The sequence below is a fragment of the Narcine bancroftii genome, chromosome 6 (genome assembly GCF_036971445.1).
Source record: "Narcine bancroftii isolate sNarBan1 chromosome 6, sNarBan1.hap1, whole genome shotgun sequence".
In the NCBI taxonomy this organism is placed as follows: domain Eukaryota; kingdom Metazoa; phylum Chordata; class Chondrichthyes; order Torpediniformes; family Narcinidae; genus Narcine; species Narcine bancroftii.
The window spans coordinates 150227473-150251831 of NC_091474.1; the positions used below are offsets into that span (position 1 = coordinate 150227473).

Below are 24359 nucleotides of genomic sequence, written 5' to 3' on the forward strand. Positions count from 1 at the left end.
CACACACACTCACAAAAAACTATATACAGGTGCTCCTCTACATTCAAAAAAACCTATCTGTGGAAAAATCATGAGTCATAAAAGAATACCAAACCTATCAAACATCATAGCCTAGCCTACCATTAATGTACACAGCTGAAAGAACATTGGGCCTGAAGAATCCCTCAGCATCACAAAAGAGCAGTGTACAGCTTATCGGAAGCATAGGAACAGATCAAAATTCAAAATGTGAAATACGTATTCTACTGATCATAACTTAAAAAAATCGTAAGTCGAACCATCATAAGTAGAGGAGCATCTGTGTGTGTGTATCACACACACAAATATGGGTGTATATATGTACTGTATATACACAAGCACACACAGATAAATATACACATATTGATATGAATGAAGAGCTGGTTGATGCTGCTTGCCATTGGAGTGACTTTATTAAAAATAAAATGTCTCCTCATTTCTGTTTAGTAAGAATCACCCTGGACAGAGGCTTTATCTGTAAACGGGGAAGGGGAAGTTTACTTATCTATAATGTTGTTGCGGCTACTACGGTAGAGCTACTGAAGTAATACAAAAATCACGGCAGATTAGTCAACTCAAGACTGGTTTATTCAGGGTTTATAGGCTTCTTTTATATATTGCATGTCCCGGGCTCCACGGGACAAGGTGGGACGTCACTATGAGATTGCTGCCAATCCACAGGACCGGCAGGTTTAAATTTAGCCTTGTAAGCGTCTTACGCCTTTCGGCAGGAGACTCAACAGCTCAACGTGCCGTTCTTCGGCACTCGGTGTCTCTCGCCTGCGGTCCATTAGGTGAGTATGCGGACGTCCATATTATGTTCCTCATGCCCGCAGAACCATTACCATGCTCTGCGCCCGCTCGGCCCGCTACATCGTTGTTCTCCTTTCATCTGGCTTTGTGTACAGGAAAGAACTTGCAGATGCAGCAAGGTTTAAATATATACAGTACAACTCTGATTATCTGAAATCTGATTATCTAAAATCTTCTGTTATCCAAAATTTTTTGGACCTGGAAGTGATGTCTGTTTGGCTCCAACATTTATTTTGGATAATTGAGGATTTTAGAAAAAATCAGAAATCCACATATATCCAAAAAAAAATTTTGAAGCCAAAATGGCGTCATTTTGCCTCTGTGGTAAATGTGCCGAATGCATGTGCTGTGCCTGCATTGTGTGGAATACCAACTTCCACCTCATTAGACCTAGAGAGAAACGACCGATGCCACTGTTTGCCCAAATCCAAAGAACGAATCCTTTTTATTTACAATTATAGAACTATTTGTAGTATTTACAATGAATGCCCTTGGTCCCGAAGGACTCTCGTGAGCCATCTCACACACGTGACTGGATTCATTGATTGATGACTCAAGTCCCGAGAACCAGTAACACCCACTCCTGATGACAGTGGGGTCACTTTGTTTAGGGCGTCCTAGCAAATCCTCATTTATCCAAATTATTTTTGGAGTCGAACTGTCGTCACTGGTTGAAATGTCATAGGTTGAAAGAATTTTAGAAAAACCTCGAGTAGAATTTTGAGTTTTTGGTGTTGGATTTATCTTGTTCAGGTTATTTTTTGGTGAGAATTAAAGAATGCTTAAAAAGCCTTCCCTTGTTGTTTGTTGTTGTGTAAACGCTGTTACAGGTGATTTGCTGTTGTTGTGGGCTGATTTTTTAAAAATAACCAGTTATCCAAAAATATTGTTAAATGGCCCTGTCCCGACCATTTTGGATAATTGGAGTTGTACTGTATATTATAAATAAAAATGTGGTTTTAAAGCCAAGATCAGATCAGGCATAATCTTCTTAAATTTTGAAAGAGTCTTGAAGGGTTAGATGAGCTACACTTCCCTTAGTTATGATTAGATTATTGATTTTAATCAGCACCTTGATGTTTATCATGATCGAGGACAGTGTCGATACACACTGGCATCGGCTATTGTAGTTCAAGTTAATACCATAGAAGGTTCACAATTTTCTTTCGATTTTAGTGAAATCAGCCTTGGAGTCTGAGCGTTCTGACTTTTTTCTATTCTTTGCTAAGGTCGTTGTTTGCTCTGCCACACTACATTCGTTTGATGTTAAGAAGCTCTCAGAGAAAATAATGCATTTCCCAACCTGGGTTGATCTTAAAGGAGAGGATTCTGTCCCTGAAACCGTACATCACGTTGTTCTGCGAGTTAATCCAAAAGTGGATCGTCATTGGGAGAAACTTGCACGACATATCCGGGTAAATTAAATAGATTACTTTTTGTAGGGTACTTGAATTGACACTCAACAAGAGAGCTTAATCTCTTTGTTAATGTACATTGTAACATTTCTATCAAATTTTCTGCTGATACAGTTGTTTCCCTTTTCTTCCCTCCAAACCATCTACCTTTAAAAATGTACTGTATCTGTATGATATATATTTATTAAATTATTGTTTTGTCAAAAAGTGTAATCTTGTTTGATTCTTCTTCTCAGACAGATGAAGTTCATGCAAAAGATAACACCAGGCCTGGTACCAATTCTCCTGGTCAGTACAGTTTCATTAGATGTAAACATTCAAACAGTAAAATAGCATGCTTAACTTTATTTTTGGCAATGCATAGATTTGAAATGTAAAAGTTTCAAGGTCATTTAATGTAAATTGAGTTCAAAATCATCAAGACTGGGTGACAAATTAAAGAAATATCTTTATGCAGAGGGATATTAAAGCATAGATTACTTCTGTTGTATAGGTGAGTCAGAGGATATTTTAAATATGTAGAGCCTCCAACCAGAGGGTAGAATTTCCTTAATCTATTAAGTTTACTGCTGTCTGTGAAGAGTTTGTACATTTTCCACACGAGTTTCCTCCATTCCAAAGATGTATGGGGTTAGTGGGTTAATTGATTACATGGGTATAATTGGGCAGCATGTGCTCATTGCGCTATAAGAGACTGTTACCGTGCTGTATCTCTATTAAATTTTCAATGGTTTATCAAAAATATGACTATTAAATTCAATTATTGCATCATCACAAGTTTAGTCTTCAACTTTCTCTACTCAATGGAAAACAAACATAATTGATATTGTTAATCCTCATTAATCTTTGTTCCAATATCCTTCCCTTTAAATTTCTCTATACTTCCTCCAAAACTAGTTCATCTTGAAATGAGTTGCCAACTACTGATTAAGCCTGATGAAGTTCTTTTGTACAGCTGAAGCGTTATTCCCTCCTCATACACGTCACCCATCTTGAAATGAAGTAAATATTTCAAAAACTTTGCTTTTTATTACTTTTGTACATTTCCACAAATTTTATTGGATGCACCTTTGTGGTTCATTGCCCCATCACTTAGAATCAAATGTAGAGTGCACCATGATGAGTTTCTCCAGTCAAAAGATGAAAGCATCACTGATTGAGTTCTGGGAAAAGGAGGTGCTTTTAATATATAATTGCCTTGCTCATGCTGCTTAATAACTATTCAGTGATTTTCATTGCATGTAAGTTTTTCTTTTTTGAATGAACTTCCTTGTTGCTTCTCTAGAGATGTGGTCTGAAGCTATCAAAATACTAAAGGGTGAATTTACTGTCCGTGCAATCAAAGAACACAAGATGGATCAAGCAATTATTTTTTGCAGGACGAAGATTGACTGTGATAATATGGAACAATACTTTATTCAAATGGGAGGAGGTGAGTTTGTTGTAAAGTATATTGCTTTGTTTTGGTTATTTGCTGTAGGATTGGGTTTCTCACATAAATCAATTTACTTTTACAGGTCCAGATAGAAAAGGTCATCAGTTCTCTTGTGTTTGTTTGCATGGTGATAGAAAGCCAAATGAAAGAAAGCAAAACTTGGAAAGGTTCAAGGTATTTGTGAAATATTTTAGCTGGTAACAGTTTAGCTATATACATTTGCATAAGGACTTAAGAAATAGGAGCAAGAATACATCATTTGACCCAACAATCCTCCTCCAGCATTCAATAAGATTTGGCTGTGGACTCAGCTCCACTGATCTGCCTTTTCCCCTATAACCCTTAATTCTCCAACTATGCAAAAATCTACCCAATTGTGTCTTAAATACATTTGATGAGGTCACCTCTACTGCTTTGATGTACAGAGAATTCCACAGATTCATTACTCTCTGAAGGAAAAGCAGATCCTCCTCATCTGTGTCCTAAATCTACTTCCCATAAACCAACATTCTTTCTTCTATCTTATCTATCCCTTTCTTAATTTTATATATTGCTTCAAAATTGGCTTTAATTCTTCTGAGATCCAGCTAGTGTAGCCCCAGGGACTCGATGTCTCCTCGTAGGCTAATCCCTTTATCTCTGAAAACAACCAAGTGAACCTCCTCTACATTACCTCCAAAACCAGTATTTGTCAAGTAAGGAGAACAGAACTGCTCACAGTACTACATCAGTTCCCTGAACAGTTTTTGTTCGGCCCACCTGCCTATAGTTTTTTCTTACTCTGATCAAGCCTGAAATATTGGTTATGTATTTTTGCTATATAAAGTACACTGTTGGGCCAGCTGACTTTCTCCAGCATTGTGTTTTTACTTCAACCACGGTGACTCGACTTGCATGTTTTATTTTTCCTTGTACATTTTCACAGGACCTTCCTACTCCTAAATTGAATTCCTCTCGAAACAAAGGCCAATATTCCATTTGCCTTCAAGATTACCCATTCCACCTGTAAACCAACATTTTACTATCCATGCACAAGTGCTCCCAATTCTCTGCATAACTGCATGCTGCAGTCTTTCACCATTTAAATAATACTGTAATCTGATTATTTTTCCTTCAAAAGTGGATTATCTTACATTTACCAACTCACTCACTTAGCCTATCTATTATCTCTGCAAACTTTCTGCATCCTCTGCACAGTTTGCTTTTTCAGTCAATCAGTATTATCAGCAAACTTTATTCTCTGTCCCTTCTTTCAAATTGTTAATGTATATCATAAACAGTTGCGGGCCTAGAATCAACTTCTCTGGCACTCTGCTCACGACTGATTGTCAAATAGAAAAACACCCATTTATTTCTGTCTTCTATTGATTAATCAATCCTCCATTCATTCTAATACATTACCCCCAACTTCATGAATCTTTATCTAAGTTCACCTCATTGAATACGTATGGGTCCCTGTCAATATTGTAGCTAATCAAAATGCTTCAGAAGTTTCAGCTCTTCGTGCATGTTCATTTTTGTTGTTATTTTATGCATGTGGTTTTTCTAAATTCTAATTTACCACATAGTATTGAGTAGTTTTCCAAAGTTCATAACTAGCATTACTGCTTCGGCAAAACAATGTCATTCTTAGAAAATTTTCATCACTGATTCAAAAAGTGTTACTTAAATGTGTATTTGGTTCAAATTCTAAATATGAATCAGAAAATGCTAGAAACACTCAGCAAATTGAGCAACATTTATGGATAGTTAATATTTAAAGTCAAAGATTTTTTTTGTTAGAAGCTAAGTATTTCTCTTTCAACAAATGCTGTATGATACGAGTGTTTCCAGCATTTTCTGTTTTAAAATTCACAGTCACTCCAAGTTTATTTTTATTTATGAATTGCTTGTGCTTGATTTTTTTTTTTGCAGATAAGTAGATGCAGAAAAAGGGGAAAACATCGTAAAAGCCAGTAACAAAAGCTGCAAATAAATCATAGTTTTATTAAATGTCTTGGACTGAGATGGTAGTAGACAACTTGGTGGTAATAGCTAACCAGTTTGCCTGATGGTGAATCAGATAATTCATTGGCTATTTATTTGCATTATCATGAATAATTCTTTGTCTTCAGTGATTCAAAATTTTTAGCTCGGAATGGAAGAATGACATTCACTCTAGCCTTGCTGTCTTCAGAATATAGCAATTAGAAAAAAAAAATTGTGGATCCAGTTAATTGAATATTTTGATGTTTTGTTTGGAAAGAAAATGGATGTGAGATTCCTGATCTGTACTGATGTTGCTGCTAGAGGAATTGATGTTCGTGGAGTTCCTTTTGGTAAGAGAAGTATCTAATAGTTTCGTTACTGACTCTTAAAATGAGCACAATATTAATTTATTTTTACTTTAAAATATAGTAATTAATGTGACTCTTCCTGATGAAAAACAAAACTACGTCCATCGGATTGGAAGAGTGGGAAGAGCTGACAGGTGAGCAACAGAGTTGAGTTAACTCCATTTTTATGCTTTTCTTTATGAATTCTTTTAAATTAAAATGTTTTTTTTAAACTAGCAAAGTTACATTTAATTCTATTTTTTTTTAGAATGGGTCTAGCCATTTCCTTGGTGGCGACTGAGAAGGAAAAGGTAAACTATATTAATATTTTTGTTTGTGAAATGTTTTCATAATTCTACATTATAATGTCTACAAAATGATCATTTTTTAGATTAATTAGGTACTATTTTGATACATTTGATAGTTTAGAAATTTGTAAGTTACAGATGTTTTATGAAATTGGTCTGATAGTTATTACCTAGTTCTTTATCTTAAAATCTCTGGAGGGTATACTTATAGTTTCATTATTTCTTAAGATCAAATGCTCTTTTTTAAAAAAAAACAATGCACTGACAAACCATAAAATAATTAATCTTTGCATATTCTCTTCAACTTCTGAAATGAAGACAATATCTGTACCCGTTTTGTTTCTTATGTGGTGTATAATCTATATGTCAAAGTGATCCTCTTGTATTTTGGAATATTCTATTTCATCTGAGTTATGTTTGTGGTTTGATATAACTTGTCATGTATCACCCTGATGCCTCTCATCATCCTCAAAGCCCATACTGCAGTTTGTCTTTGTATCATAAGAAAATATTTTAGATGTGATTTCCTCTCTTCGGTATCCTAGATCGAGATTGTGAACAACTGATTCCCATATTATCTTATCAGTCAAATGGTTGACCTTTAACTGCAATACTGTGCTATTAGAACCTCGTATTTGTATGGATTTGTCAAACACATTTTCCCTTTTGTAAATTCAAAGTGATAATTTCCAATCCTGCTGCTGTTTCCTTAATAATAGATTCAAGTATTTTTCTTACTTCAGATAATTGCCTATCTGGTCTATCATATCTCTCTCTCGCTCCTACTTAAATAAATGGGTTCCTTTGCCAGTTTCCATACTATGGTAATTATTCTCAAGTGAGTGCAATTTTGGAAAATGACAACCATAGCCATCACACTGAAAACAATCAAATGCAGATCATAAGGAACGAGAGACACTACAGTGACAGATTATGTTATATAGATATATTTTGAAGGAGATAAATTGTGAAAGGTTTTTTTAGTGTATGTCACAAACAAATACAAACATTTCAAAACAGATCTAATTTAAAATACCCATCCGACAGTCCAGGCTCCAAGTGCCTTTCCAAAAACTTTGAAAAATGTCTATAAGGACTTCATAAGTAGGTGTAAATTGGACATGCTGTGGAGTAATGGATTATTGTTTTGGAAAGCAACAGATGACAAACTCGGAAGATTAGGTCCGGAGCCGTAGTCTGTCTGAGTGCAGTTGGCTGTTCTAAGAGGGTCATGTGGGTTTCTCTGAGTGAGAGATAGAGAGAATACAGTTCTACAGTTCAGCAGCAGCAGCTGGGACTGGAACAGGACAAGCTGGCGAGCTTGTAGAAAAACCCCATTTTGAAGATGGGTTCTGAGTTCTTAGTCCAGCCTGGTAAAAGCCCTTGTGGTCCATACAAGAGGAGATGGCTGGCTATATAATGTTTCACTTGAAATAAGAGAAACAGAAAAAGAACTCTGTGGTGACCTGAAAGAAAGAGGTTATCATCTGAAAAACCCTGATGGGGCAAGTTTCTTCGACAAGACACTGAAGTGGCTGATTGGAAGGAATCAATTGTGGGTGTCCAACGGGCAACAAATCTCTCTCTGAAAAACGACAAGAACTTTCCTGAGCGGTAACCATTTACCTTTCAAGCACCAAAGCCTGGTGAAATTCATAAATGTTAAATTCTCTGCACAGTATAAGAATTAGCTGATTCCAGTGAACTTGAAGGAGTGACAAGTGAGATTGGACTGTGAATCAAATAACTTTTTAACTTGTATATACACATTGCATACATGTGCGTTTAGAATTAGGAGATGATTAGGTTGATAGTAATAAGTTAGTTTGATCCTGTTTTCATGTTTAAAGATAATTAAAAGCAAATTTATTTAAGTAATCCTTTGTCTAGGTGAATATCTATTGCTGCTAGGTTTTGGTGTCCTCTGGGCCCATAACACTACCATAATATTTACACATATTACGCATGCATAATGTAGTTTTTTTTTAAAACAATCCAGGTAACCCACCACCGTTATGTGCTTATGCACGCTATATAAGAATTTTTTTTTTACTTGAAACCACACGCACAATTTATACTAGCATGGGAAAGTCGCACCGGCAATAAAATAATGTACACAATTGATAGCTGATGTAGGAAAGTAGTAGTGGCAATAAAGCAATGTGCACAATTTATAGTGGGCGTGGGAAAGTCACATCGGCAATGAAACACGTGTACAATTTACAGATGAGCATGGGAATTGGGTGCAAAATGGGAAAATTCAAAATTTTGATATTGGCATTCTCTTTGATCTTTTGCTTGTGCCAAGGTATTCCGAGAAACAGGATATTCTGGCTAGGGCACTACACCTTATTTGCCCAGGAGATTAACATATTATTTGCCACTGAGACAACATTAGGATGAATCTGCTGTATGGCATCAGTTTAATCAGTTAGGTAACCAAAACTGCATACAATACTCCTAATTTGGCCTCACCAATGTATTATCCAACTTTACCATAGCATCCCAACTCCTAGTCAGTACACTGATTTATGAAGACCAATCTGCCAAAAGCTCCACAGGTCGTCCCCGACTTGTGACCTTTGCATCTTACAACCATCCGAACATACAACCAGAAAAAAAAACTATATAAATAAAATAAATAAAGAAAAAACTATATGTAAATATAAAAATTAATCTTTTGGGGTGAAAGTAGGGGTGCTGCCATGTTGTATTTGATGAACGATAAATCGGATACAGTGAATTTCCGACTTGTGTCCATTACGATCGATTGGTCAAAACAGAACTTAGTAAGTCGGGGACTACCTGTATTTACAGTCATTTGTGTTTTGATTTAACACTTCTTTTGATAAAGTTAGACCATTTTCCTTTTTCTTTTGCTTTAAAGGGAAATATATGCAAACAGTCCATTAATTATTTAAATGTTATCCATTGCTTATTTGCTGTTATTCCTGGTAATTACTTTATCAATCTACTAAAGCCAACTCGCTCCTCATGCCTTCAAAATTTGCTTTATTAATATTAAGACCTATACTTCAATTTGAATTTTTATATAAAACTCATGATGATCACTTTTCTCTTAGTATTCAACTATCAGATCATCGATGAGCCCTTCACATTAACACAATATACCTTGTTCCTTAATTGGCTCGCAAATTTCATACACCATAACATTTGATTTAAGTTTTCCCAGATTTTGTATTAGTTTCAAGTTCCCTCTGATTATAGTAATCCCTCAGAGCTCCTTCAGGTTCGAGGATGGATTCTTTCCTCTTCGATTTTTGTGGGATTGGAGCCCTTGTAGTAATTGCAGACTTTCACAAATGAGGCAGTAAATGACTGATAGATTGTTGGGTGGATAGTTTATTACAGGATGTGTATTTCCTTTGCCTTTCCTGTTCTTGTCCTTTCCCAAATGCTCCTCTTCTACCTTGAAAGGTCAATGTTACTAAGAGTTTGTGGGGATATTATGATTTTTCTTCACTGAAGCTTTGAGCGGGTCCTTGAATCTCTGAACATTTTCCCATGACAGGTCAGAATCTTGCTTTAGGAGTCTGATGCAGGGCATATCAGTTAAGTGGCCTGCCCAGCATAACTGACTGAGTGTAACTAGAGCATTTGTGTGAGAGCTGTTGGCTTTGGAGAGAGCACTGATGTCAGCTTGCCTCTCCTGGTAAATTTGAACACTGGTGATGTTTTCACAATGCCTAGCAATGCCTGCTGACTTGTTGACTGCGAGTTTAATGCCTATTCTATAAGCCCTTTTCCTCAATCTACCAAAAACTCTGCTGGCTCATTGAAGGAAGGCAGCAGGTGAATTTCACTATTGCTTCCTGTCACCGAAAGTTGCCTCGCAAGCTATAGGAAGTGGTCCATATGTTCCAGGGTCTTGCCATAAATTTTTATTGTTGAAGGACAGCATATTGCATGGTAAGCAGATACGTAAAGGATCAAGATCTTGCGCTTGTCATCCAAGTCCCACCACTGTATCCCTACAGATCACAGCTCTTCAAGCTTTCTCCCAATTATTTTTAAATATGATGAATGTTTCTGTCTCTGTTACCTTGTCAAAAAGATCCAGGTCCCTACCACTTTCTGGGTGAGAATTAATAAATTTATTTCACTCCCCCTACCCACTTTCCTTTATGCTTCTTACAATTATTTTAATTCTTTTCATGTGACCATTAACTAATCAGCAAGGTCTTTTACTTTTAACCATTTGTAGGTTTGGTACCATGTTTGTGGAACTCGTGGAAGAGGTTGTTATAACACCAGGCTGAAGGATCAAGGTGGATGCACCATTTGGTACAATGAAATGCAGGTATTCAATCATCTGAATTTTAAGCCTTTAAATCAGCTAGATTATTTGAATTTTGAAATCTGTTAATTATTGAACAGGTTCTGTGTTCCATAAAATTATTAAGGAACTGTCTCTCGGCATCATCACTTCAAGGGGAAAATATACTTGTATATAGTCTATGTACTTGTTCTCTAAGGCCTGGCCATTTTCTTGATAAATCCTATCTTGGTTTAACTTGCCAAATGCATCATCTTGCATTTGTCTGAGTTAAATTCTAACTGCTATTCCATGGCCCATTTTTCTAGTTGATTTAGATATAAACATAGAACCATAGAAAATTACAAAAAACAGCCCCTTCCAACCTTCTAGTCTATGCCAAACTATTCAGCCTAGTCCCATTGATTTACACCCAGTGTATCTCTCTCCATACCCCTCCTATCCATGAACCTGTCCAGTATTTTCTTAAATGTTATAATCAAGCCTATATTCACCATTTCAGCTTGCATTTTGTTCCATACACCTCTCTCTGTGTGGAGAAATTCCACCTAATATTCCCCATAAATTTCTGCCCTTTCACCCTTCATGTCGTCTGCTTTGTATCTCCCTAACCTCAGTGGTAAAAGCCTACTTGCATTTACTCTTATCTATACCCATCATAATTTTGCAAACCTCTATCAAATCTCTCCTTTTTTTCTACACTCCTGGGAATAAAGTCTTAGCCTGTTTAATCTTTCCCTGTTACTCAGTTCCTTGTGTCCTGGCAACATCCTAGTAAATCTCCTCTGCACTCACTCAATTTTGTCTATCTTTCATGTTGTTAGGTGACCAAAACGGCACACAATACTCCAAATTTAACCTCACTAATGTCTGTATAACTTTACCATAGCATCCAAACTCTGAAACTTGATCCTACTTCTTCCAAAATTCAACACCTCACACTTGTCTGCAATAAATTCTATCTGTTATTTTGCCACCCATTTTTCCAGTTTTTCCATATCCTTCTGCAAGCTTTGAAAGCCTTTCTCGCTGTCCACTACACCTCCAATCTTTGTCATTTTCAAACGCTGATTAAATTTAACGCATTATCACCTAGATTATTGACATTGATGACAAACAACAATGGACCTAGCACCGAAACTTGAAGCACATCACAAGTGGCAGGCCTCTAGTCAAAGAAACAATCATCCACTACCACTCTCTAGCTTCTCCTATAAAGTCAATGTCGAATCCAGTTTATTATGTAAACCGAGCAATTGAACTTTCCTGACTAACCTCCTTTGTGGGTCCTTATCAAACTCATTACTAAAGAACATGTAGACAACATCTGCATCCTTTCTTTCATCACCTTTCCTGGTAATCTCCTCAAAACTCTACAAGATTTGTTAAATGTGACCTACCACACACACAGTCATGTTGACTCTCCCTAATCAGCCTCTGGTTATCCATGTATTTGTATATCTGATCTCTTAGAGCACCTTCCAATAACTTACCTACTGCTAATAAAACCATTTAAAAAATTACAGCACAAAAAACAGGCCATTTAGCACTTCTAATCTGTGCTTAACTATTATTCTCCCTATAGTCCCACTGACCTGCACCCAATCCATGACATTGAAATTATTCTTCATTGTTAAAATTTACCTACCACTGATCTCAGGCTCACTGGCCTTTAATTTCCTGTGTTATTTTTGGAGCCTTTTTTAAATAATGGAACAATATGAGCTACCCTTCAATTCTCCAGCACCTCACTTGTGGCAAAGGACATGGTAAATATTTCTGCCAGAGCCCTTGCAATTTCTGCCCTAGCCTCCTTCGAGGTCCAAGGGATTACCTTGTCAGGCCCTGGGGATTTAAGACAGCAAGCACCTTCTCCTCTTTAATTTGTACATGTTCCATTACCTCGTTGTTTGTTTTCCATTTTCCTGAGTAAATAAATTGCAATAAAACCATTTCAGATCTCCTCCATCTCCTGACTCCGATCACTCTGATCTGCTAGAGGACCAATTTTGTTTCTTATTATTCTTTTGTTCTTAATATGAGGATATTCCCTCACCTTATCTACCAAAACAACCTCATGTCTTTTTGACCTCCTGATTTCCCCTCTTTTTTTCCTGCATTTTTTATACTCCTCTAATTCCTCATTTGCTCCTTGTTTCCTATGCCTGCTATAAGCCTCTCTTCTTCTTAACTAGATCCTCTATTTCTCCAAATCCAAAGTTCCTAATGCATGTTAACTTATTGAGCGCACCCTTGCCAGTAAACAACCTAGCCCAATCCAGGCTTTCTAGATCCTTACTCATTTCTTCAAAATTGGCCCTTCTCCGATGTAGAATCTCAACCCAAAGACCAGACCTATCATTATTATGAAACTAATAGCACTATGATCACTGGCCCAAAGTTTCCCCTACACATACTTCTGTCACCTGTCCTGTCTCAATTCCCCAACATGAGATCTAGTATTGCACTCTCTCTAGTTAGTACCTCTATTAATTTAGGAAGCATCTCTGAACAAAATTAACAAACTCCAAGTCATCCAGCCATTCTACAGTATGGGAGTCTCAGTCAATATGTGGAAAGTTAAAATCACCTACTATCAAAATTTTGTTTCACAACTGTCTGCTATCTTCCTGCAGATTTCTACTCCAATTCTCCTTCACTATTGAGTGCTCTATAATACATCCCCATTACTGTGGTCATGCCTTTCCCATTCCACATATAACCTCAGTGGGCGAGCACTCTAGCCTGACCTGTATGAGCATAGTTGTGATATTTTCCTCGACGAGCAATGCTACTCCTCCCCCTTTCATGCTCCTCAATCTGTCGCACCTGAAGCAGCAGAACCCCAGAATATTGAGCTGCCCTTTCTGCAACCAAGTTTCACTAAAGGCCTCAATGTCATAATTCCATGTACCATTCCATGCTCCAAACTCGTTGGCCTTTCCTAACATACTCCTTGTATTGAAATAGGTGTTCCTGACTTTATATGCAGTCTTAACAGAATCTTTTTCCCAACTCTACTCCACTATCTGTTCTGGTTCCTGTCCCCCTGTAAATGTAGTTCAAACACCCCTCTGGATCAACTATAGCAAACATCCCCACAAGGGCATTAGCCCCTCTCCAGTTTCTCACAAACCGTTTTGCCAGTACAGGTCCCCCCTTCCCTGGAAGAGAGACCAATGATCAAGAAATCCAAAGCCCTCCCTCCAGCATCATCTCTTTGGCCACGTTAAGCTGCATTACTCTTCCATTTCTAACCTCACTAGCATGTGGCACAGGTAGCAATCCTAAGATCACAACCCTGGATCTTGCGTCACCTTCCTCAATGTCCACTATGCCACTACTTTTGATATCATCCTAAAACATACCAACTCTATGTTCATCTAAATTGTTAATACTAGATAACAAACAACAGTGGACCCAGCACCAATCTCTGGCACATTACTGGTCACGGGCCCACAATCTGAATAACCATACCCCAACACTACCCTCTCACTCCAACCATCAAGGTTATTTTGAATCTAATTGGCTAGCTCAATCTGATTCCATGGATGGGTCTATCAATGACTGTTCTTAGAAGCCTTGCTGAAGTCCATGAAGGCATAATTCACTGCCCTTTCCCATCGGTCTTTTTTGTAATCTCTTCAAAAAAACAGTCATATGTGTGACACATAATTTTCCATGCACGTTGGCATACTGAAAATGGCTAATTAATCCTTCTCTTTCCAAATACTGGTAGATTCTGCCTCTCAGAATCACCTCCAATAACTCTCCCATCACTGTTAAACTCACCACCCTTTTGACCCTGGCTTGTCCTTACAGCCTGGCTTAAACAAAGATAATATACCACCCTCCAGTCTTCTGGTACCTCATCCATAGCTAAAAATTATGCAGTATCTCTGCCAAGGCCCATCAATTTCTTCCCTCGATTTGTACAATGTCCTGGTTAGACCCTGGGGAATTATCCACCATAATATGCTTTAGCACTTCCTCTTTTGTAATGTGATCTTTTGTAAGCCATTCTCAACATGGACATCACCATACTGCTTTTCCTGTCCAAAGTTTGGGTAAAAGTTGGTCAGTTTTTTTTATTTTTCTCATTGAGAATATTTGTTAACATTTGACCATCTGTATCCTCAAGTTTAATGATTACAAACTCCCCCTTAAAGACAGATTTAAATATCCCAGACATGAGGTACTGTATTAAAACATATTAGATTCTCTTGGCGAAAAGGCATCACATTTGCACAGCTCCAAGCATCCAGGATCAATCCTTGGGTGCAGTCGGTGCATGAGATTGCTGATTATCCCTGTGGTTTTCACCAGCTGCTCCACATTCCATTTCTATCCTAAGATGCACTTATGTGAATTAGCTAATTGTCAATTGCTCCTGGTGCAGGAGAATCAGCCGTGTAATTGATAGGCATGTGACAGTGGGTAAGAAAGTAATTTTGGGCAGTAGGGCTGATGGAAATGCTCTGATCTTTCTCAAAGGATCAATGAACTGAATTACTTCCCATCTTGTGAGAAAATGTGAAACACAAGTTCGGTTCTCCTTGTGAAGATTTCAAACCAAAAGGTATATGTGTAGAAGAAAGGGTCGCCCATTTCCATGATGAGGAATTTTTCAGCTCTAGTTTTAGACTCTCCTATCTTGATGAGGGAAAAAGACTATGACCACTTTATATTTTCCCCCCATGGTTTTATTTGCCTCTATAATGTCACCCCTCAGCCTCTAACACTCCAGGGCAAATAACTCTCAATTTCCCCACAATACTTAAAAAGGATTAAATTAGCCAATATGAAAATTGCTGTAATTCAGTGGAAGAATTGTGTGCCATTATAATGAGTGAAAAAACTAAATGGATTGAGAAATAACAAATGTTTTCTCTATTATTTTTCTGTCTGTTCTGGCCGGCCTTATTTTTAAACAAGTTATTGACTGACATTGAAGAGCACTTAAATGTCATCATCTCTCAAGTTGAGCCTGATCTGAAAATTCCAGTAGATGAATTTGATGGTAAAGTAGTCTATGGACAGAAAAGGGCATTAGGAGGTGAGTATTTCAGATAAGAATTTTGTAATAAAGTTGCATCATCATTTCAAGAAATTAGTTTATTCAACCGTATTTTTTGAACTAAATTGTAGAATGCATAGATGAGAAGACAGCCATTCAAAAGTAAATCACAAAATTCTGCAGATACAGTGATTGAAGTAAAAACACAAAATGCTGGAGAAGCTCAGCAGGTCAAACAGTCTCCTTTATGTCGCAAAGGCAAAGATACAGAACCAACTTTTCGGGCTGGAGCCCTTCATCAAAGTATGTGAAAATGCCAGCAAGCATCCAAAAAGAGTAGGATGGGGAAAGGGGGGTGGCAAGGCAGATGATAGGTGGAGAAAGGAGGGAGGGGACAGCAGCAATGAGGGAGAGGGGTGCTGGTAAGGCTGTGTGGGTGAAAGAACTGGAAGGACAGGAAAAGAGAGGGATGGGAAAGTAAAGGCAAGCAGATTCAATGGAAAGCAGTAAAGTCAATGTTCATGCCATGTGGCTGGAGGATGCCCAGATGGAAAATAAGATGTTGTTCCTCCAATCTGCGGGTGGTCAGGGTAGGACACTACTCAAGGCCATAGACAGATGTGTGAGTGTGACCTGGAATTGAAATGGTTGGCCACTGGGAGGTTGCTGTGAATGTCAACAGAGTGGAGGTGCTGAGTGAAGCAATCTCCCAGTCTGCGACCATCTCTCCAATAATAGAGAATTCCACAAAGGGTGCACCAGATACAGTAAATAAGTCTTCTCGCTGTACAAGTGAAGTGTTGCTTAACATGAAAGGCCTGTTTGGGGCCCCGAACTGTGGCGAGGGAGAAGGTGTGGGCGCAAGTCTTGCACCTCCTGCGGGCACGGGAGAAGGTGTTTGGGGTGCAATGGGTGAGGAGGGATGAGTGCACGAGGGAGTCATGGAGTGAGCAGTGCCTCCAGAAGGCTGAAAGGGAAGGAGAGGTAAAAATATGTCTGGTGGTGGGATCCTGTAGTAAGTGCCGGAAATTCCGGCAGATGATGTTTTGGATGCAGAGGCTGGTGGGTGGTAGGGGAGGATGAGGGGGATTCTATGTTTGTAGCATCTTGGGGCAGAGGAGACCAGGGCAGATGAGTATGAAATAGAGGAAATATAGGTGAGGGCTGAGTTGATGGTGGTGGAAGGGAAGCTATGTTTGTGGAAGAAGACAGACATTTCAGAAGCTCTGGACTGGAAGAACTAATCTTGGGAACAAATGCAGCGGAGACAGAGAAATTGAAAGAAGGGGATGGAATCCTTGCAGGGGGAAGGATGTGAGAAAGTGTAGTCCAGGTAGTTGTGGGATTTAGGTTTGTAATATATGTCAGTAGAAAGTTTGCCTCATGAGATGGAGTCAGAGAGATCCAGGAAGGGAAGAATGTACATCCAGAAGATGTATGTTTACTGCATCCGGTGGACCCTTTGTAGCATTCTCTACATTGGAGAGATCGTCAAAGACTGGGAAATCACTTCGCTCAGCATCTCTGCCTGTCCGCAACCACAGTGACCACCCAGTGACAACCATTTCAATTCCAGGTCACACTCCCACGCTCGCATGTCTGCCTATGGCATTATGCACTGTCCCACCCTGACCACCTGCAAATTGGAGGAGCAACGCCATCTGGGCACCCTCCAGCCAGATGGCATGAACATTGACTTTACTGTCTTCCATAGAACCTGCTTGCCTTTTCTTTCCCATCCCCCCCCGCCTTCTTTTCCTGTCCTTCCAGATTTTTCACCCACACAGCCTTACCAGCTCCCCTCTCCCTCATTGCTGCTATCCCCTCCCTCCTTTCTCCACCTATCATCTCCCTTTCCCCTTCCCACACTTTTAGGATGCTTGCTGGCATTTTCACATACTTTAAGGAAGAGCTCCAGCCCACAACGTCGGTTCTGTATCTACCTTTGCTACATAAAGGACACTGTTTGACCTGCTGAGTTTCTGCATTTTGTGTTTTGACAGACAGCCTTTCAATGTGTATGATATCTGTGCCTATTCTTTGAAAGACCTGACCATTTATTTCTGGCCCTTGCTTGAACCTTCATCTTTATTTTTTCTTCAAGTAATTAACTAGTCACCTTTTGAAAATTACCTTTGAATCATCTACCATCTAGTTGTTAAGCAGTTTATTCAAAATACATTCTTTTGTCTTTTTTCAAAAAAAAGTCCTAATATTGCCTCTACTCCTTTTGCTAATCAGATTAAATCTGAGCCCTCTAGTTACCATGATTAAAGAGGTATTCAATGTCTTTGTGAGGTAGTTGTCATCAGCAAGGATAATTTTTATTGCCAACCTTAATTGCCTAGTAATCCACTCAACTTTCAAAGGAAGTTTGGAAAGGCAACCAATTTTGATCTCAAAACTAAATCAAGTGCGCCTTTATAATAATCAGTTACTTGTGTAGAAATATTCACTACAGATTTTCAAATCTCAAGTTTATTTATTTAACTAAATTTCTAGCTGGAATGGTAGAAGCTGAACTCATCAATCAATAGCTCAGGCCTCTGAAATAGTAATAAAATCATATAATCATAATGCTTTTGCATCTCCAGAGCCTAACTTCTCTTAATCTAAAGCAAATTTAGAAAGTAATAGATTAAGTTGGGCACTTTGTTTTTTAACAGATTTGGGAGAAAGTCTTGGGGCAAAAGCCAGTCTGGGGTCAGATCATCTTAGGAAGTAAGGAATGCAAATGTAGTCTAAAGCAAAATCAGTTTGAACGATACACACTTATGCTTTGTAGTTTTTTTCCAATTTTGGTATCTCATTGTATGATTATCAATGAACATAACTTTAATAGGAACTGTTATCTCTCGGATCTCTTTCCTATCACAAATTTTATTTGGGTAAAGTGCATTGGTTGAGCGGCTTCCGTCAATTAAAAATAAAACAGTAGCCTCAAATGGCTACTTTGGTAATGAATCTGTGTCGTATTAGGTGAAGTGTTTTAGTGAACTCTAAACAAGTGATTTAAAATGTATTTATTTTCACTTTTTTGCTCTTCCTCTTGGCAGGTGGCCAGTACAAGGGTCATGTTGATGCTTTGGCACCTACAGTACAAGAGCTGGCTGCTCTTGAAAAGGAGGCTCAATCCTCTTTCTTAAATTTTGGCTATCTTCCCAACCAGCTGTTCAGGCGGTTTTGATTGCAACGTGTGCCCTAATTTAGTTCAACAAAGAAACTGACAAGTTGCTCAAGAAGCTTGAAAATGTTTATTTCTACAAAATGACATCTAGAAATGTTTAACACTCACTTTTGTGCACATTGGCCTCTATTTCAGAGCTTGGCAGTTTTTACATTGATCTCATGTGATGATGAAATATTAAATGTCAGGATTGCTCCTGGTGAATGAACTTTAAAAAAAATATTGTGGTTTGTTTGATTTGAGGTGCGAATGGAAAGTGTGATCATTTTAAATATGCATTTTTAATTCTATAAAGGGAATGATCACGTTTTCAGGCCAGTTGGAGAGATTCAGTGGATCACCGTGAAGTAATAATTTCTAAAACTATTGCTTACTCACTCTTCAGCGTCGTCTGCTTTCAATTCAAGAGTTTGCTGTCACTTGTCTGAGTGGGAGTGGCATGTTACTTTTAAAAATCATACCAAACAATTCAGATTTAATGTAAAAACTTAGATGCAGTTAGGTTCCTTTGAACAATTTTGACCAGTCAAATCATTCATATGGCATAAAAGCAATTGGTGTTGCAATGCAAGTGCTCCATTCACCACATCAAATGAGACCTATTAGCACAGTACAGGACCAGAATACTTCGGGGAAAACTCATTTTACTGCTGCTTTGAATTCAAAGTGGTTTCATAGAATGTGGTCGGAACAAATAAGAACGATGATGATTGAAATTCCAAAGCCCATACTTGCAATCCATGTGTGCAATAAACAATACCTGTGGGAAAAGGTGGATTTCTTTCCCAAAGTTCACACAGCCAAGCTTGAAAACTGGCAGATTAGCTTCCTACGATTTATAGCCAACCCTTGGGGAAGAGCAATTATTGATTAAGTGATACCTCAAGAGTTTTTTTTAAATTGGGAAACAATGATGTTTCATATTACTTTGATATGTTTATCAGACTCTCTAATGGCTTAGGTCAATCATGTAAGCCTCCTCGTTTGATAATGCTTTAATTAATGCTTTAATTAACTCCTCAATTCAAAGTGTAGGGGAAGGCTGAAATAGCTGTAAATCTTGAATAGAAATATCCTTCAGCTCTGGTAGCATCTGTAGAAAAGGTGGGACTTTGTTATGTCTGAATTCAATGCAAATAGTTTGTCTTTTCCTGGTTTAAACAAATGAATGGCAAATTAAGAATCAATTGTATCGGTGGATCTGGAGAAGATGAAAGATGGGAGGAAGCTTAACTGGAAACAGAAAAGCAGGAGGGATAACTGAATGAATGATCTCTATGTTGAAGTGAGAAGGGACATGAAACCCTTGGGCTTGCAGGTGATGTATGGGTAGAGGGGAATTTAGAAGCTAATTGGTTGCCCTCCAGATAATTCTGTTCATCTGGAACTGTACAGTGACCAAATTGAATAAAGAATTCAGACTTCCCTCAAGGACAGAAGTGAATTAAATTCATCCGTTATAAAATTATGGGTGACAAAGGTATTTTGGGAAGAATTATTTGCTTTGAAGTTTGGGGTAGAAGGATAGCTGGCCTAGAATTCATTGTTGATCTTTCAAGAGAGATTGCTGGATTAGGTACAGTTCTGAATTTGTACATATGCTCAGTCTATGCACTCTGAGTTAGTAAAGCAAAATCAAATATCCATGGTATTTAATAAGTTCATATCATTAACATTCTGTCAGCCAATCTAACTGATGTATTCAATTTTTTTTTAAAATATTGGTGTTTTAGAAGTGCATTGGCAGTTTTCAACTGTGTCAATAGCTCTGCTTGTGATTTGTGGGTTTAAGGTCCACTTTAGATGCTTGATTGTGGTATTGAATAGTAAATCTATGTTCATGCAATGTTTCAGTACTGATGTCCTTTGGCTGCGACATGTTTGTTGCCTGTTGGTCCTCCATCAAGTTTGCACATGGATAAAAGTCCAAATGTGTTAAAAGTCCAAATGATTGCATGTATTATGATCAAATGTGACCTAGTCCTGCCATTGAAAACAAAAATGTCAAGTACTCACACATTAAACTAACATCAAATAATGCAATACAGTACATGTATTATCATTTTTGTTGTAGAAATATATTAAATTAAGCAAGACCTTTGTACGCCAGTTTTTCATTCTACCAGGAGCAAATAAATTCCTAAAAGAGCATGGTTATGAGTTCTTTTACGCTATGCCATAAACTTTCATGCACAAAATCTGTGTTACTCAAAACTGATCTCGTTTCTCAAAACCACACAAGGAAAGTTTGATATACAGACCTGCCATACGATGGCGCTCTTGCTCCAGCCCAGTCAGAATTGGATAACTAGCAGTTATTTTTTGCATGTTCTCAAGAGGTTTTGTTTCAAATACTTGCAGTTTAATTACATATCTTTAAATGTTGAGAATAATGATAATATAAAATCACAAATAACCTTCCTCATAAGCAAAATAAAACTGCCTAAATCTTCTAATTTTACTCATCTAAAAAGGATTTCATTGTTGCTGCATTTACTAGTGCAAGTTTATCCCTGATAGTCTTTTTTATTCGTGAAATTAATGTGGTGAAACACCTCATCATTGTATATTGGGAAATCATAGGTTTATTTAAATGGATTTGTGATGAGGAACCACAATGCCACATTTTGAAAACCTATTTTGAACTATGCTTATGTTATTGTAATTACTTTTGTTACATTCAACTGCCCACTAAAAAATGTAACAGCATTAAAATGATGATTGACTTTGAAAGATCTTTAAAATGTTACGTTCTCTATAGTGCACAAGTGCAGACTTCTACCAACTTCCACTTTTTGCCTCCAATACAAGATCATACAGCACAGAAAAAGACCTTCCAATCCACAGTGCCAGTTTTGAAAAGGCCATCCGATCATTTTCATAGTCCACTCCTTCCACGTCGCCCTTCAATCATTTATTTCCAGTTCCACCCTACATTTATACATTGTACTTGTATTATTTAGCCTCATGTCAGTAAAAATGTTTTTCCTCATTTGCTTGTTGCAAAACCTATAATATTTTTGAATATTTTAACTTTACTGCCCCTTTTCAGGTCAAAAGGGAATTGTTCCAGTTTGACTGATTTACAACTAAAATCTCTTATCTTGGGTCCTATTTAAATAAAACTCCTCTCCATACCCTCAAGGCCTTGACTTCCTCTCTCAAGTCCAGAGATCACACGGAAATAGGGGCAGTTACAAACAACTGAGGAAATCCATAGTAAAACACATCCAAACTTCTCAGGCTACAGTCACTCACAACCTTTTCCAATGATCTCAAAGAAGTTCATTGAGTGAGGGAGCGGGGGTCATTGTGGCCTTGGGCAACTTGTGGACTTATCAGGAACATCTGTTGGCCCACCAAAAGAGGTCAGAACACAGGTTCAAAACAGCTCAGCCAGAGGCAGTGCCATGTGTCATAGGGTGGCATATTTTATTTGTCATTTTTGACTTAAATCTTCCTGGGGCCAGGTAGGGAATGAAACATTGGAGAATTTCACGCCAGCTTTTGTTAGTGAGGTATGCCTGATCAGACTAAATATGTTCACACAACATCAGCTAACTACAGGTAGTGCTCAATTGACAATGGGTTTCTGTTCCAGCACTCCTATACTAAGTTGAAAAAAATCATAACTCTAAAAAGAATGCTGCACCTACCATTTTTATAATTAAATGTTGAATGGAACATGTTGAGTCAGCATCGCAAGAGAGTATACTGCATGATACTCCCGCACGATGTTGCCATCACCCAGCATTGCGAGAAAGTAGCGTATCGCATATCGCAAGTGCGGGGACACATTTGAACTTGAAATCGAAAGTACGGATTTGAAGCATCCCAAGGTCGAAAAATTTGTAAGTTTCTCCATTGTCTGTCAGGGACTATCTGTATTACCTCTCAGATGGAGAACAAGAACCACCTACCTTGTAGGTCAATGTTGCAGTCATCATTAGAAATTACATTAACTGTTCAAGATTCAACTATTAGCAGCCCTGCAGACTTTGTGACTGTCTTTCAGTATATTCACTGAAAATATTGGGCAATGAAAATCTTGTTTCCTGAGCATTTTTGAATGTATTTTATGGATTTTGAGCTGATGATCGTGAAAATCACTTAAAAACTTTTTCCTTTAACATACTGTTTTTTAGATATAACCTATTTATTTGTGATTTCCTGTAATATTTTAAGTCTCCTTCAAACATACAAAACCATGAAGTACAACGTGTCATTGAAAATTCATTTTCTGCATTTGTACTCTGACTTCTTCCCTGCTGATCTTGGTGCAGCCAGAGACGAGAATGGTGGAAATTGTGACCACGGAAATGCGGTATCAGGGCAACTGGAATCCATCAGTGCTGGCCGTACATTGTTGGACTCTGACACAAGAGGCATCAGATGCTGAGTGCAAAGGAAAATCAGTTGAAAAACATGTTTAGGTCATTTGAACTAATACAATGTGTCTGCATCATTATACGATTAGGTATGCTAAATTCAATAAAAGTTCATGCAATGTTTCTCCAACATGCTGCATGATACAGCAAATCTGAAATTATCTGTGTTCAGCTTGAAGTTGTCTATCATAACCCAATTTTTTTTCTTCAGAAATTTAAACCTTTTGAGGGGAAAAAAATGTTGTCCAGTGAAATGTGTCACAAATATGGCAAAAAGATAGATTTTTTATACCCTAAAAGGTACTGTATCATAACCATCTGATGCAAGTGTTTCACAATCATGAATGATCAAGGTTGCACACCAGTAAAAGAAGAGGGGCTATGCTTACCTGACCTTACAAGTGTGTTCCATTATTTAATGTGATTCCAAACACCAACTTACAGTTTTAATGCAAACTAAATGACAGAATTCTGGAATCTCCACAGCAATAGCAAATGTCTTCCAATAACATCCAGTAAAACATATTTTGACCTGTTTTATAATTAATTTATCTTCTAAATTTGGTTCATGTTTGAGTCTTCCTTATGGTTCAAGCCATAATTTTTAAATTCTACCCTTTTGTTACTGGAATGCAAAAATGTAAGAAAAAAAAATTTGGACAGGTATATAGATGAGAGGGGTATGGAGGATATGGTCTAGTTGCTGTTCATTGGGAAGAGGCACAAGAATCATTCGGCACAGTCTAGATGGACCATAGGGACTGTGTGGGCTGTAGATTTTCTATGGTTCTAAAATGGTCAGCTGTGGTGTTCAATTTCTCCCTCACTGTAATAATTTTGAAGGAAAGTTACCCCTCCTTAGAACTTTTTTCCCCAAATGTTATATGCATGTTTTGTCCTCAAGTTAGATGTGTGATGTGGTCTTCCAAAGGTGCTATTTGCCTTGGCGAGTCTTTTGTCTATCTTGTTGTCGATCCTTGCATCCAATGAAATGGTGCAACCGAGATAGGTAAACTGGTTGACCGTTTTGAGTTTTGTGTGCCCGATGGAGATGTGGGGGGGCTGGTAGTCATGGTGGGGAGCTGGCTGATGGAGGGCCTTCAGGCTGACTTCCAGGCCAAACATTTTGGCAGTTTCCGCAAAACAGCACGTCAAGCGCTGAAGAC

General features: G+C 38.0%; 1 protein-coding gene across 1 annotated transcript in view; it reads left to right on the forward strand.

Annotated features, from left to right (window-relative positions):
* The window catches only part of ddx1 (DEAD (Asp-Glu-Ala-Asp) box helicase 1), a 56309-nt gene extending 35355 nt beyond the window's left edge, over window positions 1-20954 (forward strand). Inside the window, exons 17-26 of the mRNA XM_069886345.1 lie at window positions 2061-2246; window positions 2483-2534; window positions 3532-3678; window positions 3764-3855; window positions 5927-5999; window positions 6079-6151; window positions 6265-6307; window positions 10530-10625; window positions 15537-15657; window positions 18675-20954. Of these exons, the coding sequence (XP_069742446.1) occupies window positions 2061-2246; window positions 2483-2534; window positions 3532-3678; window positions 3764-3855; window positions 5927-5999; window positions 6079-6151; window positions 6265-6307; window positions 10530-10625; window positions 15537-15657; window positions 18675-18805 (1014 nt within the window). The 3' untranslated portion in view covers window positions 18806-20954. The remainder of the gene's footprint in view (window positions 1-2060; window positions 2247-2482; window positions 2535-3531; window positions 3679-3763; window positions 3856-5926; window positions 6000-6078; window positions 6152-6264; window positions 6308-10529; window positions 10626-15536; window positions 15658-18674) is intronic.
* The last annotated feature ends 3405 nt before the right edge of the window (window positions 20955-24359 follow it).